General features: G+C 35.1%; 1 protein-coding gene across 4 annotated transcripts in view; it reads left to right on the top strand.

Moving 5' to 3' along the window:
• LOC136374356 (uncharacterized) overlaps positions 1-16854 on the top strand; it is a 41089-nt gene that overhangs the window by 1174 nt on the left and 23061 nt on the right. For 3 of the 4 annotated variants that reach the window (XM_066339676.1, XM_066339674.1, XM_066339675.1), the window contains exons 2-5: positions 6253-6347; positions 7342-9864; positions 12342-12524; positions 15745-15912. In XM_066339676.1, the coding sequence (XP_066195773.1) occupies positions 6290-6347; positions 7342-9864; positions 12342-12524; positions 15745-15912 (2932 nt within the window). In that variant the 5' untranslated portion in view covers positions 6253-6289. Of the gene's footprint in view, positions 1-6252; positions 6348-7341; positions 9865-12341; positions 12525-15744; positions 15913-16854 lie in introns of those variants that run through there. The other variant, XM_066339677.1, reaches the window with a different exon arrangement.

Genomic DNA, 16854 nt, shown 5'->3' with positions numbered 1-16854 from the left:
GTGTACAACTACTCTGCAGGGGTTTTTTTGGTGGACTCACTTTCAAATATAAGCAAATACTTCAAAACCTGATTCCTGTTAAAATGGATGAGCAGTTCTGAAGCTCAAATAAATTTGAGTAATTCAGAGACTGAGAAAGAATTACGGTATTAACTGACAGTAATATCTTTGATTATTAAAACCTTTCATTATTGGAAATGGTTCATATAGTTGCTATTGTTAATGTATTTGTAGTGAGATTTCTACTAATTTCATGATCAATTGCTACACCTCATCTGGAGGAGATTTCCCATACCTGCTGCCATTTTTGGTACTGACGATGCATGAAGTCCATAGATAGCACTGTAAATACCAGAGTAGCAAAATCACTGACATGAACAGGCCAATCCAGCTGATACTCAGTTTAGGAGGTTTTCTTTTGGTCTCTAAAACAGGAGTAGCAGAGGTTCAACAATGTAAACAGAAATGGCAGTTTATGTGATTTTTAAAACATATTTTAAAAGCTTTTGATGAGGAAAAGTTATTTTATGCAGTAGAAAAGAGATGTCATCCACAACAAATTCTGTCATCTATTTATAAATATGTTTTTACTTACATAATAATAAATACATGAACATCCATTGTAAGGAAGTTGAAATATTCATTGTTTAGTAGTTGTATTAAAATCATGATGGAATGTTTTATGGACCATTTACAGCACAGGGGCTACTAGTCTCTTGCAGTGTAAGTCAGTTCACATTTTTAAATGAAGGTAAAAATGAAAAATGTTGGCATGAACCTCAAATATCTCCAGCATCTAAAATAAATGCTTATCTTCATTAATATGATATTTTGTCTTGTGTTGCAAAAGCTCAAAATAATAAACCAAAAAGCAAGATTATGTAATAAGTAGACAGAAGCTTTATAGGAAATGAGTTTTACATATGATTTTGCAGAATTTAAGAGCTGAAACTGGTGACTTCACTTCTCCCTAAAAAGGCAGAAATGCTTGTGTATATACGTCCCATGATTGCTAATCTATAGTTCACTGCAACTTTTCTGGCACTTGCATTCTCAGTGCTGAGTTAAAGTAATCTTGAAAACATTTCACTGATTGCTACTGTAGTAGCATTTTCTAAATCTGAAGTGAAAAGTACCCTGCCTGTAGGGAGACAACTTTAATGTATCAGAGAGAACAATATACCTATTATTTCTTTTCAAAAGATTGGTCAAAATCTATTCAACACTTCACATTGTGTCCATTTCTGCTTGTAGAAAAGTCAAAAATAATGCAAAATCTAATTACATGGGATTTTGGTTTCTGAAAAATGCTGATTTATGGCATATGTGATATTCTTAGTTGTTCAGACAGTATCCTTCCTTCTGAATCAGAACTGAAGAAATACTGACCGGTGTTTGCAATCTTTTCATGGTCTGATTTGGTGTGCTCAGTAAAAGTGCCACAGTGCAATTCATGAAATAAAATGGTTGATCAGTGTGTCCCAGTACAACACCAGTTGCAGATTGATTTCACTGACCCATGTCTTTTCTGCATTTCATTTGGGTCCTCTGTTCTCAGAGCTAAGTGGATACTGCCATATATCCACTGAGTTCCATCTGTTTGGAACCTGATCATTTGCAGACACAGAGTTCACGTTTTTATTAATTTTGCCACGTGCTATATGGTACTGTTACAGTCCCTGTAAATGGCTGCCTAGACATTTTGCAGACACCTTTTTAAAGACCAGTCTTTTCAGGAAAATACATAGGTGAAACTTATAAGCAAGTGAAAATAAGATCCATTCCAGCTGAGGCAGAGAGTGAGAAAGCTGCTAATATAAGCATGGCACATTTTGTATATGTTTGACATAAAAAACATTCTTTGACATGAAATATGTTCTACAGCACTTCAGAAATGTGTGTTCAGAAATTATTCAAATAAAATTCTAATGGAAGCTTTATAAAGAGAAAAAAGCAAAACTAAAAGGTACTTTGGATAATTCTATTTAGAGTTTCTATGGTTTTAACTCTGTCAGTTAATTCACTGTGAGGCACTGAAATAGGTCACTCAGAGAAGCTGTGGATGCCCCATCCCTGGAGATGTTCAAGGCCAAGCTGGATGGAGCTTTGAGCAATCTGATCTAGTGGAAGGATGTTCATGGCAGGGGTGTTGGGATGTGATCATCTTTAAGCTGCCTTCCAGCCTAAGCCATTCTATGACTGTATAATTCATGTGGAAAAGTCAAACTTTAGTAATTGGAAGAGATAAACTAAGCCGTGAGAGACTGGACCACACATAGCTGGTAACTTGAGAAGCAGAGTCAAAGCAATTTTTGGTATGAAATAGAAGCGTATTGTGGAATACGAAGAGATGCAATGGAAATAAATGAGAATGAAATTCTGTGATATTAGGTTCATCTAAGAAAATGGAGACAAAAAGTAAGATTCTGTATCAAGAGGGAAGAAAAATATCAGAAGGGTTAAATAGATAAGTAGGGATAAATAGGTAAAGATCAGAAGGGTTTAATGTTAAAACAGAAGAAGGGGGAAATAAAATATTCTTGTTTGAGAGAGGCTTGTTTTGGTATGCTGTGATGTCTTTGATCTAAAGTCTGTGAGCAGTAGAATTCAGTAGAGAAGTATTCAGTGAGGTGCCACTGAATATATTCATTGCAAAACCTTGTACTACATAGGAGACTGAATTATAAGAAAGAGACTTAGAGTCTAAAAGGATAATTTATATTACCCTGAAAGAGCTTAAAATACTTTACAAATGTATTGTGTCATCACATCATTCGAATTCAGAGTTAGCAAATATATTCTCCATATTTTCCTTTTTTTTTTTTTTTCATTTATGTTGTCTGGCAGTCACATCTTTATAGGTCTGCCATAGATGGTTGCTTAGAAATTGAAAGTGCACACATATTTTCACATAAAACCTCCACAATATAAATATGTAAACATAAAGTAAAATAACTCCTTAAATTTAAATTTACTTTCAATCAGTAAAGCAACTTTTCCTGCATCACAAGATGAACTCAAAGGCATTCATTACAGAAGTGGGTTGGTTTTTTCTTTTGCTTTCATTATCACAGATCTTGTCATTGTCTGCATTAACCTGAAGGAAATAGCATTACAGATGTTACCAACAATGAAGATAAATGCATTCTAGACAGAGCTTTACCTGTATTTATAGTGTGATATAAATATAAATACAAACATTTATAGAGTGATCTTTTATTCAAAATTAGGATGTTGTTATTCTGAGATAACCCAAGCACTAATCTATGTAGTACAAATAACCTATCATGTAAGGAACTATGTCAATGGACATTGGCTTCCATCCAGGCAAATGCTGAATACCTCTATTCCCAGCTAAGCTCATTTGGTTCATGTTCATCTAGTGTGCAGCAGTGGACAAAATAGTTCCTAAGGCAAGGTCTTACTGTGCAGTCCTGATGCATACAACTAATCCTTACTGAAGTTAATAGTCTAATCATGAATAGGATTGAAGGTGATGAGATTCCTAGTTCCCTTACACATCACAGCCCCAGGAACAATGAAACAAGAATAGATAAAGACAATGCCTGCGTAAAATAAATGAAAAGCAAAGAACTGGTATGATACTGATATGGTAGACCTTAGTTTGTCCTTTCTTCTCTAACATATGTAAATGTAATCTGGGCAGCGAAACTATTTGCATCATGAAGTTGTTTCAAATGTGGGGTTTTTTTAATTAAAGGTATCAGCAATTTAACACACTGCAGGTACAATAAAAGTAACATGAAAATACTATAATTAATATCCAAGAGCTGATAAACTTAATAATAAAAACTGGTATAATTAATTACAAGTGAACAGTGCAAATAATAATTTTGGCCTACTTACTACCAATTACAGAAATTATTTTAAAAATACAGCCTAATAATCCTGTAAACCTATATATTATTATAAACCTGTATATTGTAAATCTCATCTTTGACAATAAAGCAAAATTTGTTATCCTACCTCTATAAACAACTATGACTTGTGGCTATTTCTACTGATGATTTCACAGCTGGTTGCTCAGAGTTTTAAATTTTGGAAGGTATTAAATCATTTTCCAAAATCCTGTCATGCAAAGAGTCAACACTATGTACCTTCAGTACTTTCAGAGTGTCCTATGATGCCAAATACACATAAATTTGAGTAGTAGTAGAACTACTGATCATCTTGGACATAGAATTCCTTCTGCAAAGTCGAATGACATTCTACCATTACAAAACCTGGCAAAACTGGACATTTCAACAATGAGGAGAAACTGGAATGAATATGATTTTCTTTATAACTGATCCATAATCCTTTCTATCTCCTTAATATTCAAGCATCTTTCTTGCTGTGATTCTTTTTGGTATTTTAGGTACTTTTTTATTCTTCAATCTGCCTTCAGCCAAGCAAACCTCATCCCCCCAGCCATCATAACTCAAATTCACTGCTAACTGATTACAAATATGCCTGTTATTCTTTCCTAAAAGTAAGGCCTAAACACTTAATATAAAAATGTGTCTCTGGCCTTATCTCGCATTCAGTAAAAATTCAGAATTTGTTTAAAGAGTATTCTGTGGGGCATACAGCTGTAAAAGTAAACATCAAATGTTACTAAAAGGAGAAACTAAAGTAAAACAGGCAGCTGTTTTTGATCTGCAGATAGTTTTTAACAGCTATTTAGCAATGACAAAAATCACATTTCCTTTATTGAGGTCAACATTTTCCTTACTGACTATAGAAAAGGGGGGAAAAACTGTGAAAATGGAATTCCTGGGGAACAATTAAAAGTAGTATGGCAAGTGCAAGTATTTTGGAAATACAGCTGTGAAGATCAAGAAGGTGAATAGAAGGAACTGGGTGTGTAGTTCCTTAAGCTTAATTGAGGGAATTCCTAGAAGTAAAAACATTTTCACAATTGCACCTAATGAAATATAACTGAAACCTCAACCATAACAGTCACATAGTGTTCTCTTAGTTCCTAAATTCCAGAATATGTGCATCAATCTGCAGATCTTACAAATGACACCTCAAATATGTGTTTGCTACTCATGGCATACTTGCCTATGCAACTCTATAAGAGAATATTGATTTTTATCTGGAACTGATGGCCCTCCTTCATGCCCTACAATACAAATAGGTATCAGTCCTAGTTCTTGCCTCTGTGTCCTTTAAAGCCTTGTATTTGATTTCAGGCTCATTCTTCCTACTGAGAACAGCACTCAGTTGGTGGGTTTGACTGTCTGTCAAACTTTGGTTAAAGACTCCTGGAAAAAGTTGAGGTATATCTTCGTACTGAAACTGAGAGTGTAAACATTCCAAGTGCCTGCTGTGAAATAAGTGCACAACTTGACAGTCTCTCTGTAGTGTCTTCCAAAAGGACAGAGAAGAGAATTTCCTGCATTTTGCAGCCAGATAATGAATGTACACTGGCATATTCAGTCATTTGGGCCTCACATAAACTTAAAATTTTTCAGAAGTAAAAAAGGCTGTCTTGAAAAAATTTCTTCTGAGTTGTCTGGCTAGCTATGTATCATGGCATACAGTGACATGTAACATGAGTCTTAAAATGTCAATATAATTATTTTAAAAGCTTTATCCTTATAACAAGATTCATATATTCTCATCATACCAGGTAAGTTTCTGGGCTTAAAAATGCAGTCACACTCCTTCCACAATGATGTTTTGCATGTTCTGATAAACAGATATCAAAAGACTATTATGGCTAACACCACTTGTAATTAGTTGATTTTTTTGAACAATAACTCCATTGATTTCCAAGACCACGCCTATGATGTGTTAGGTGTTTAAATACTTCTCACTTCAAAGAATCTCTTCTTAAGAGAAGAAAACTATTATTATTATGTATTTTATTACACATATAAATAAAATTTGATTTAAAAGGAACGCTTAAAACAAAGTATTCATCTCTAAAAATTTGAATCTGATAAAATCATAGACTGTAAAAGGTCACCCACTGCTCAAAGCTTCCACAGACTTTAAAGTGTGTTGGTTCAGGCCCTGTAACTGAGACTATGAGATATTGATTTTAAGCTATTACTTAAAAATCTTCAAAAGTTGTTCCTAAATAACCAAAAGAAGAAATAAATGCATTAGTACCTGCTCTAGAACTTTTCTATTTTTTATTATAACAAGTCATAATAAAACAAGTTAGAAAACTTGAGAGTTAGAGGGCAAAACTATTCCAGAGAAACTTTCTCATTATCCAATGTTTTCCCTCCCACACAGAAAACACAGATGACACAGATGCCCTTGGTTCTTAGAAATGAGTAGAAAAAAAAGAAAAAGCTGCAAGAGCAGAAAGAGCTCTGATTCCAGAGAATGTAAGTTTACAGAAATATTTATTATAAAGTAAAATCAACAGAAAAAAACATGGCTATTCTTAATTTACTCATCAACACAGAAATTGACATTTTGTGCCCAAAGCTGTTTGTCAGATTAGAAATATTTACACTTAAGTGTGGGTACGTATAGGTAATGTCTTGGTGAGACTAAGTTTTTTTTATTTTAGTCAAGCTGCTATTCGGCCTATCTCTGGCAAAAGCTTTCCAAATATATTGTTGTTTAATTGCCTCAAAATGTCATTATTTTTGATGTAAAAACTCAGTGTTGTCTCAGTTTAATAGCTTGTTCTAATCCTGTTTAGGTAGATGTTACCTACCTGTTTAGGTAGATGTCTTAAGCTCTTACTCTGTAATACACGACCTGTTCTGGAAAAAAAATGAAGCAAGACAGAATTTTATGTGTGAAAGCCATAAAATCCTGCCTAGTACAGCCAGGAAATATTATTTCATTCTACTTAGATCAGGTAGCTCACATCTCCTGGAAATGTGCCACTGACCTGCTATGTGATTGTGATCATATTAATTAATCCCTTTGTTCATCTGTAAAAAAGATTATAAAAGCCAACTTCCATAAAATTTATCCAAACTGCAAGCAGACAGTGGGATATTGATTGGCTCAGTGTGTTCACAGGAACAAAGTAAATACTGGGAGGAGTAATACAATTTATAATGTAACTCCTATTATTAGTACATAGAATACCTTATCCCCTAAAGAAAGCAAAAATTTATTTTTTAAAAAGTGCAAATATATTGAATTTCTCAAATCAGAGTGAATTAATCTTGCCCACCCTGTCTATCTGATTCCACATTACTTATCAGATAACTGTGACAAAACCATTTAATACTGAAATTAAAAGGAATACACTAGATCTTAAAGATAGTTCAGGCATTTTCTCTGAAAACTGTCTTAAATCTATCACACATTTATGATGCTGCTTACCAAACCATGGTATTTTTTTCTACCTTAAATTAGATGCAGAGTTGTCACCCATTTGTAAATGCCGGCAAAGTGTAGGAAGCTTTGAAAATAAAGCACATGAGACTCTGTCTCACTTCACAGAGCCACTGGATGTAAAGGGTGCTGAAAAAGATGGAAAAGTTCATGAAAACAAGAATCAGAGTAGCTCAGATGCCTCTGAAGATAGAGACCTTGATAATGTATCAGACAGTGAAAAAGAAGGGAAGAAGAAAAAGAACTGCCCTCCTAAAATGTTCTCATCTCAGCAAGATGAAATTCTAGCTACAGTAACTTTTGGTGAGTCAGAGGGCTCACCCAAAGGAAAAATTACACTGTGGGGCAAGCCAGATTCTTCAGATTCTATTAGCTTGGCCCCTGGAAAAATTTCTGCAGAAGTAAAATGTGGCTCTTTTAATGTGAAAGTAGAAGTTAAGAATATTTCTTTGTTGAATTCTGGTACAACAGTCGTGGATGAAAAAAGGAAAAGTTCAAAGAACAAGAAATGTCATGAAAGACAATGCCACAAAAGACAATGTTCAGAATGTTCAAAGTATCAGTGCCCTTCAATTGACCATTCAGCAAAACACAGGGGGAAATATAAGGGATCCTCTAAACATAAAATTCAAACTGCCATCAATGAAAGTGCCTCCCTGGAAATGAACATTGAAACAAAAGACATTCAGGTGGAATATACCAGCAGAAAGAAAAATCTGAAAGTTAACCTCAAAGCCGGTGAGCAGGCACAGAGTCAACCACTCAATAGGAAACATGAAGATACATATTGGAGTGAAACTGATTATTCTGTAACAGAGGCACTGTGTAACACAGACTGTGAGTCATCATTTAGCTTTCATGAAAAAGCAGATTATGCATTCCCAGATGGATATACACTTCTCCCTCCACCTAAAGAATTTGCTGACTGTGACAAAATGCACCTGGATACAATTGCAGAAGTTGTATCTTTGTACCCTGTTAATAGCAGAAAGGAATCTGGTCTCAGTACAGCCTTGAGTATCTGGGGGAAAGAAAATTATCTCTGTAAACTTAACACAGACGACTGTGAAGACCACACCAATGAAAAGGAAGATTTTTCAAAGGATAAAATACTGTTCTCAAAAATAAATAGTACTAATTGTCTTGTAGGTATTAATACCTTGCATAATCCAAACAATGGGAAAGAATGTGTTACTAAGAGCAGTGTATTAGGTCAAGAAAGAAATAAGTGTGACAAACACAGAGACACAGGGCCAAAAACAGCAAGAAGAAAATCTTTCCCAGATACTACCCTGGAGGTACCATCCCCAGTGCACCCTAGAAGAGATTCTGGCTTTTACTCACTACCATCCTTAAATGTATTGCTTAAGGAGACCAAAGTAGATGTCCATAGCAGGAACTCACATATTCCTACTAAATATAAGGAACTTTGTAAGTGTCCTGACTTGACCTCCTCTCTGATAGAGCTTTGCAAGTATCCTGATTTGACCTCCTCACTGAGAAATTTGAGAAGTCTTAAGTCTTCATATCAGTATGCTTTCACATCATTTGATCGTAATATTGCCATTTATCCATCTGAGCCTGAAGAATATGTCTGTCTAGATGGCACTTGTTTACTGAATGATTATGCAGACTGTGTGGGGCAAGATGAAGAAACAGAAGAAACATTAATGGAGAGTCTTCATTCCAGTGGTACTATACATGAAAAAAAAGAATGTGGCCATGAAGAGCCTCTGGGAAACCTTTCCATGTGGGAAGAAGACTCTGAGTCTACTGAAACTGTAGATAAAGAGAAATCAGAGTACAACTCTATAGAAAAGCATGTTGAATGGCAAAACAAAACTCACCTGGTACGAGCCTCTTCACTTTCTACAAGCCCATCAGGTGAACTCATTAATGACAAAGAAAGTACTAATTACACATCTACAGAAAGCATCCCAAAACAAAGCTCAGTTTTACAATTAAATGTTCACCCTCTTTATGCAGAGTCTGAGGTAACAAATAAAAGGAAAGAGTCAATATTGACTGACCTTCCAGTGGTAAGTGGAGAAGTAGAAGGAGGACTTGTCCAAGGTGACACTATGTTGATACCTGAATGTTTTGGCTCTGCAGTAAAAAAAGAACCTAACCTTACCTGCAGTATACAAGAAAAATCCCTGCTGTCATCCTTGGTGTTAGATCGCAAAGAGCATGGCATGAATAAAGTTTTAGAAAGCCCTTCTGAGGTACAGGACATATCTGGAGATGTCCTTGTTGAATCTGATTGCCATAGTAATTCAGCACAGGCTTCTGTATTATCTACCTCTTCAGTATGCACAGAAAAGAAAGAGAATTTCACCGAACATCCAAACATTAAGCAAAGATTGGATAACTTGTGCAGTAAGCAGTCAACTGATGACAGTTTAAGGAGAGAGTCTGGAGCAAATCAACTACTTTCACTAATCAAGTCCAACTTTGAAGAAATTGAGTCAAATTCTGAAATGAAAGAAGATTATTATGAGAATGCAGATATCTCATCATCAGTAAAACATACCAGTCAGAAAGGTAGGTGCTACAAGAATTTTCAAGTTAATATCAAACACCTTTTGCATAGGAGCTTTTGTGACATATTTTCTTGGAAAATAAATGTGTATTAAAGGTTTAGGATTATGTTGTTATGTTTGGCTGGGGTTATAATATGCAGTTATTCTGCTGAGGATTCTAGGAACCATCTTAGAGCCAAGAAACCTAAATTAAAATTAATTAAATAATTAAATAATTAATGCAGTTTTGAAGAAGAAGCAGTTTTCCTACATAAAACTGCCCGCTCATCCTATACATTTAGTGAGAGAAACAAATACCTTTGCAGGAAGTAATAGTAAAAGCCGTTGCCATGTAATATGAACTCAGAGCACAAGTCAGTGTTTAAAACTACATAAATCTGGCTTTCAAATCCATTTCATCGATATGAATACTGAATATATATGAATACTAAGTATATCACAGTCTTAATTCTGGCTGAACATTTTCATGGAATAACCATTAGGAATCCTTTAACCTGCTTTTCTCCTCTCTTTTAAATGTTTGAAAAACTGCATATTTTAAAAAGGTTTATTTTTAATAGCTAGCATTTTACAAAATTTCCTGTCTTTGTTTTTATGATCCAACTACCCATATCCATAACTGGTCATTTAAAATGAGTGTTTTGGACTACAAAAATTTTAAGCCATCCTGGGACATTGCACACAGCAATGTGAGGCTTTAACATTATGAATATGTACACACATATGTGTACATATGTATGTGTTGTTGAAATATCATTCCAAACACTTTAATTTTATTTTTTAAATATTAATCAGGTTATATGCAAATATATCTCAGATTTACCTCTCCAGAAGACAATGTTTCCAGCAGATTTGGAGGTTAAGAGGTTTATTCAGTTGAAAAATATACATTTTCCTATGGAAAAAGTCTTATATAATTCTAGTTCAAAGCAGATTAAGTTTTTAAAAAATTGTTTAGCTCAAAATACTTGCAAAAAAGGCTGACCTCCATGGCTGTCTTGTTTCACACTGGTAATGGAAATTTAAAAAATACCTAAAGTCTATATACGCTATATAGATGTACTACATAGATACATATTGCTATATAGACCAGTATCTCAATACCAGTATCTCAGAATCAATATATAAAATAAATAGAGAATTGATGAAATGGAAATCTCTATAGAACAAGGTATAGAATTAAGATTCTAAAGGAAAATGGCATGCCAAAATCATTGACATCTTGGACATTAGACCAAAATGATTAAGGACGCAGCACAGAAATGAGGAGTCTTCCGTTTTTATTTTTTAATGTCTTCCATTTTTATTTTATTTTATTTTCTCTTCTTTTATTTTTTCTTCCCTTTTGCCCCTTGCTAAGAATTATCTGCATGTGTTCTTTCTCATACCTGGCATCTCACTTTGGCCCTCTTTTGGTCCAGGGTCATATTTTGAATTTCCTTCATTTCTAGCAATGCTGTGGAGTTCCTACCTTAAATGAATAAGTGTGTACAGCCAGCATGAATTTTACAACTCGTTAATATGAATTAAATCTCACTTTATTTTGAGAATACCAGCCAACTTTGCCAAGACATTGGACAGTGTGGGACTTCTGGAGTTTAATAATCTGGTGACACCAGAAGGCAAATGTGTCATTTTTCAGCAAAGAGTGAGAACATCTAGAACAGAGGACAAGAGATGCCACTGTGGTAAACAGGATGGGGGAAAGGTGATCTAGAAGTCTCTTGGTGTTCTGGAGACTTCATGATTGTATCAGAGGGGAAAAGACTCATGCAAAGGGCACTACAAGGGCACTGCAAGAGACAGGTTTCCTACCTCCCAGCAATGGTCTGGAATAGTGCCCTGGAATGCACAGTTGCATGTGTCTGTGATAAAGATCTAATTGAAGCCAGAAAAAGGCTGTACAGCCATATGCATGTATGAATGTATCTATACAATCTTCCAGGAAGCCTATGAAGGTTGGACATTCCTCCCTATGTGCCCTTTTCAGTGGCTGTAGTCACATTTTCAGAAGAGACTATAATGCAAGATATGTTTTACAATTGTTGTTTTATCTGAAATAATAATGCAACAAGTAAGTTTATTCTGCCTTAACTAGAAATAAATCTAAACCAGGAAAATCTTCATGCATATATTTCAAGATTATTAGTATTCAAATAAGAGTTTGTATATCTACCTATGGCCACTTCAAAACTATATGATGTTAAACAAGACCCATGAGCAATTTACAAGTTTCTGCATTTAAATAGTGATGTGATGGTCAAATGGCTATGTAGGTTAACTAGAGATACTTCCACTTCTCGCTGCATAAAGGCCTCAGTTAAATCTAAAATATTTCAGAATATTTCCATTTGGTATTTTCATTTATACGTTGGTTAGATTATTCTTGTATTTAGAATGTGGAAATATTAAACAGTGAAATTACTTATGAAGCTGTGTCACATATTTTTCACAAACAACATCTTGTTATAATTTTAGACTTGAAATCAGAAATGGAGAAAAGCAGAAAGTTACCTTTGAAGAAAGATACCAGAGCAAGTGACAGTTCCCAGGAAGATGCAATAGACCAGTGGGCCAGAAGACGGAAACAGTTCAAAGACAGCAAAAAATGCAGTTCAACGGGAGGCAGCTCCATAAACAGCACAATCACTGAGGGATCAAGTGAGTACTTTAGTATCACACTTGTGATCTTTCTCCTTTGTGTGATGGACACTATGACAGGGTTTTCAGCTAAGGAAATTAATCTCCAGTTCACTATCTAAGTGACTGTGTTAGTCATTATCATGAGTAGCATGAATCATCCTTTCTCCTTGGTTAAGCAAACAATCTGACTAAAAAAAGGTTGATTCTCCCATGCATGTTTATGATAGAACATGTTCAAATAATATGCTCAAATAATCTTAAGACAAACTCTAAGCACAAACATGTAATCACGTGGCAGCAGGTTTGAGGTTATAACAAAATCATAATCCTGATATCTGCTTATGTCAAAGCCATGCTGAGCTGAGAGTCTTTCTCTCCTCACCTGCTCCAACTTCAGTCTAGGCTTTTTGCCTAGATTGCTATTCACTGTAACTCATAACTGTCTTTAAGAGATCTGTCACCTTGCCACATGCAAATTCATCAGCTTAAACTTCATGGGAAGGAATTTTTAAGACTAGCTGCTTAATGAATTTACATTTCATGCAGATGGAGCCACCAAGCAAGGATTGCACAGTCTAGGGAGAACATATGTGGTACTTCTTACTTGACACTCCCTCACCTTCTGCTTTTTATAAATATGAGAAATACTTCGTAGAGATGAAGATGTGCACTTCCTGTGGAAATACTTTGTGCTACAATGATTACTTTTGGCACAGGAAATTTTCTTTGTAGATGTATAGCCTCCTCTTTGAAGAAGGGAAAATACAAACCTTTAGGAGAGTCTAAACTCTTAAGACTTCAGTGCAAGTGAAAAAGATCATAATACTATTAACTATAAACTATAAACTAAATATATTCCATGCCTGTAACAAAGAGGTAAATCCTACATCGACAAAGCCTCAATTCACTGCCTAAACATAGATATCAGTTGCCAGCTGGGATACCAAGAAAGGCCTGAGATACGTGAACCAGCAGGGAACCCAAGCCTTTTTGAACAGCAAGCAGGGTACCCTGAGGTATCTAATACGGTACGGGCCACTTATATTCAGGTAACTGAGTCAATCCCTAAAGTTTTAATTCCTGTTAACAAAGGAGCATGCATGACTGGCATTTCGCATGGAAATAAAGAAGCTCTTTATTGGTAGCAGTTTTCATTTCTTGCCCCCAAAATAGATTGTAAGGCATTGTATTAGGACTAGAAAATTACTATGTCAAACCACCTGAGCTCAGAAACACCTACCAGAAGCTATACACACCAGGGTAAAATGTTCCTTGATTTCAACAGTAATGTCTCTTGAATATAATGCTATAAATTTGACTAAGTCAGGCACATGTTGGTTTCACAGAGAAAGCGTATGTGTATTTTTAAGAAATCAAATCAAAAAAGAGCAAGTTTCAAGAGCTAGAATTGCTTTCCTTGAGACAAAGTTTTGGATAGCACATGGCATAAACCCAGGTGGTCTCCAGAACAGGTGACTGGGTAGACAACTTTGTCGGAGAGTACCACATCTAATCATTTTGAATAGTATGTCACAGGCCTGAGACTTCTGTCCCTTTTGGTTTGGTAGCTTGACTGTTCCCCTGTGTTGGCTGACTTGAGACAACTCTGATTAACATATCGAAACAGCAGCTCATTACATACTTACTTCCAGCCTCTGGGAAGAATTTAGGTGTGCTTCTTTGTGACACTCCAATTTGACATGTGTTCCAAAAACTCAAGGAAAAAAAAAAAAAAAGTTTTGGCATAATTCCATACTGTCAGCATGGCAGTGTGTATAGTTTTGCATATTTGTTACCTTTTAACCTACTCTAACTCTACTATAATTATAAAAACTCAGCATTAAACTGGCAAAACACTGTGCTGTACTGAGTTGTTTGGTGCTAGGTTTTAATTTGTGCATTCATGGTAGCAAGGTAAAATGAGCTTTAAACATATCAGTATAATAATATTTATTTATTTATCTATTTGCTAATAGCTTCTTATACAGTTAAGCATATCATATCGTACTTTCTGCATAATAAGGGAGAAACCAGTGGATGTGGAGTATTTGTCTAGAGATAGACACAGCTGAGCACATTTTCCAAGTGATGAAAGGACTGCCACTTAGATGTGTTCAGGAAGTGACTTCCTGAACAAATACAACTTTAAATAAAGGTAATTTTTTATCTTCTCTCTTTCTAAACTGGGAATCATTTTACATCAAACACAGGATAAACGCAGCAAACAGATCCTTCCTCCAGCTGCATTAGGTCTAGCAGCATTATACCAGGCATATCATACTGAAAGGCACATGATGGTTTTTTCATCTCAGAAAATTTATGTAGTCTATCTGTTAGCACAGCATCTGATGATGTATACTTATGTATGATTTTCACCATCCAATCTCAACTTTGAAGTTCCATTTCCTGGTCTGCTTGGGATATTGTCAGATTATTACACAGCCTTTTTGTTTACATTCAACTTGATGTTTATAACCTGTCACAGCCAGCTGCCTGACATCCTATTGCCTTGAGAGTCTCAAATTTAGTAGAGAATTAGATATCTCCTCCATCTCTATGTGCACTTATTGCAAGACATTGTGAATGTAAATTATTATAAAATATGAATCTAAAATCCCTCAAGTTGACACATCATACAAATATTCAACAGGCTATGAAGGAACTAGCCAGGAGTTCTATGGTTAAAGGAAAAACAAAACAAAAACAAAACAAAAAAAACCCCACCAACCTATTATTTCCTCACCTCCTTTTTAAAAAAAACTTCACATGTTTGGAAGAGCTAAGATTAAGCAAACAGAAATTATGGTCATCAATGCCCTTGTCATGGAAGATACTTTTCATCTTCTCTTTTGTCTTCTGATATGCAGTTAACTCATACTAAATTTCTAGAATGTTTGTTTGATTTCCTAATCAAATGGGTCACATAAGATAGCTTAAGAACTAGCTAAAGCCAGGTTTGTCTTAAAGAGTTGCACCTCCTGTTTTGACCACTTGCATTAAGACTTCACTTCTTACTCAAGTCCAACGTTCATTAGCCTCCAGTATTGTGATCTTATATTTGGAAATCCTTTCAGTTTTCTCCTTTATCAGCAGCAAAATTGAGGAGCTCAGTGCAAATATTGCAAACAGTTCATTAAGAAGCTTGTGGCACTTCTTCCATGCTGAGTGGCTGAGGCCTCTTATTCTTCATGCATTTTCCCTCCTCACATAACTTTTACTTGTTTTATTGTCATGACAGTAACTTCAGAGGATGCTCGATCAGTAGATCTGGGACTATATTCTGAAAACGAGGACAGAGGTTTTTATACAGAAAACTTTCATTCTGCTTCCTGGGTTTTCAGAGGAGATGATGTCTCTCCAGATAACAGTCCTAGATGTCTCAGCAAAAGACCTAGACCTGTGGCAAGTAAGTTGGCTAGAGCAACAGGTAATAAATATTACTAAAAATCATTTGTTTTGGGCACTCTGAGGATTTTGGTGGAACAACATTTTGGAGAAGATGCTGGTCACTTATGCTAAAGATGAGACAAGGAACAACCCAAGAATCTAAAAAATTATTTTAAAAATTAATAGTTCTTATTTAGCTATTGTCTTGAAAAATATTATCATTACTTGATAAACTGGTAAAAGTTCATAGCTAAACCTCAGAGGTAAGGGTAGAGGCAATGTAATTCCATTACTTCTTCAAGCATGGCAAAACCATAGATATATTTATGGCCATAAATTATTATAATAGGCAGAAAATCTGGTTTACTTCAAACTTTTAGACATGGTTGATCTAGAAAGAAAATACTTATTTGCTATGAGCATGAAGGGTTGTTCTATTCATAGTTTAAATCTGTGCAAACAGATATAGTCAACACCTTTTTCTGGGGGATGGAAGGTTTTCCTTCTAACATGTTAAAGTTACCTGAAAGTACCACAGTTCAAAGAATTAAGACAAACTGAAACACCCCTGTAGCTTTCCAAGAAATTGTTCTTTGTTGGAGCTCATAAATCATTCAGAATATGACAGAGAACAAATGTCCTCTATAAATCTTCTGATATGAAAAATTTCCCTCAACACACATGAGAATATTCTGGAAAACTATTTTGGTTGCTTCTTCTCCCAGGGGAGAGCTCAGAACTTCAGCAAGATAGTTAAAGTCAGTATTGAAACATCTATTTTGGACAGATAACATCAATTGGCCTGCTAGTAATCTTTAAAGCAATTTCTGTCTTCCAAATAGTACACAATTTGAAAACAAAACAGTTGTCATAAATTGCTGTTGAATTGGCCTCCATTAATAAAAGAAACCACAGTAAAGTAGTCAAATTATCAAAACAAGACACTCCAAGAAATCAAATT

Source organism: Sylvia atricapilla, chromosome Z, assembly GCF_009819655.1.
Source record: "Sylvia atricapilla isolate bSylAtr1 chromosome Z, bSylAtr1.pri, whole genome shotgun sequence".
Lineage (NCBI taxonomy): Eukaryota > Metazoa > Chordata > Aves > Passeriformes > Sylviidae > Sylvia > Sylvia atricapilla.
Note: the sequence above shows the minus strand (reverse complement) of the source record. Positions and strands in the feature narration are given on the sequence as shown.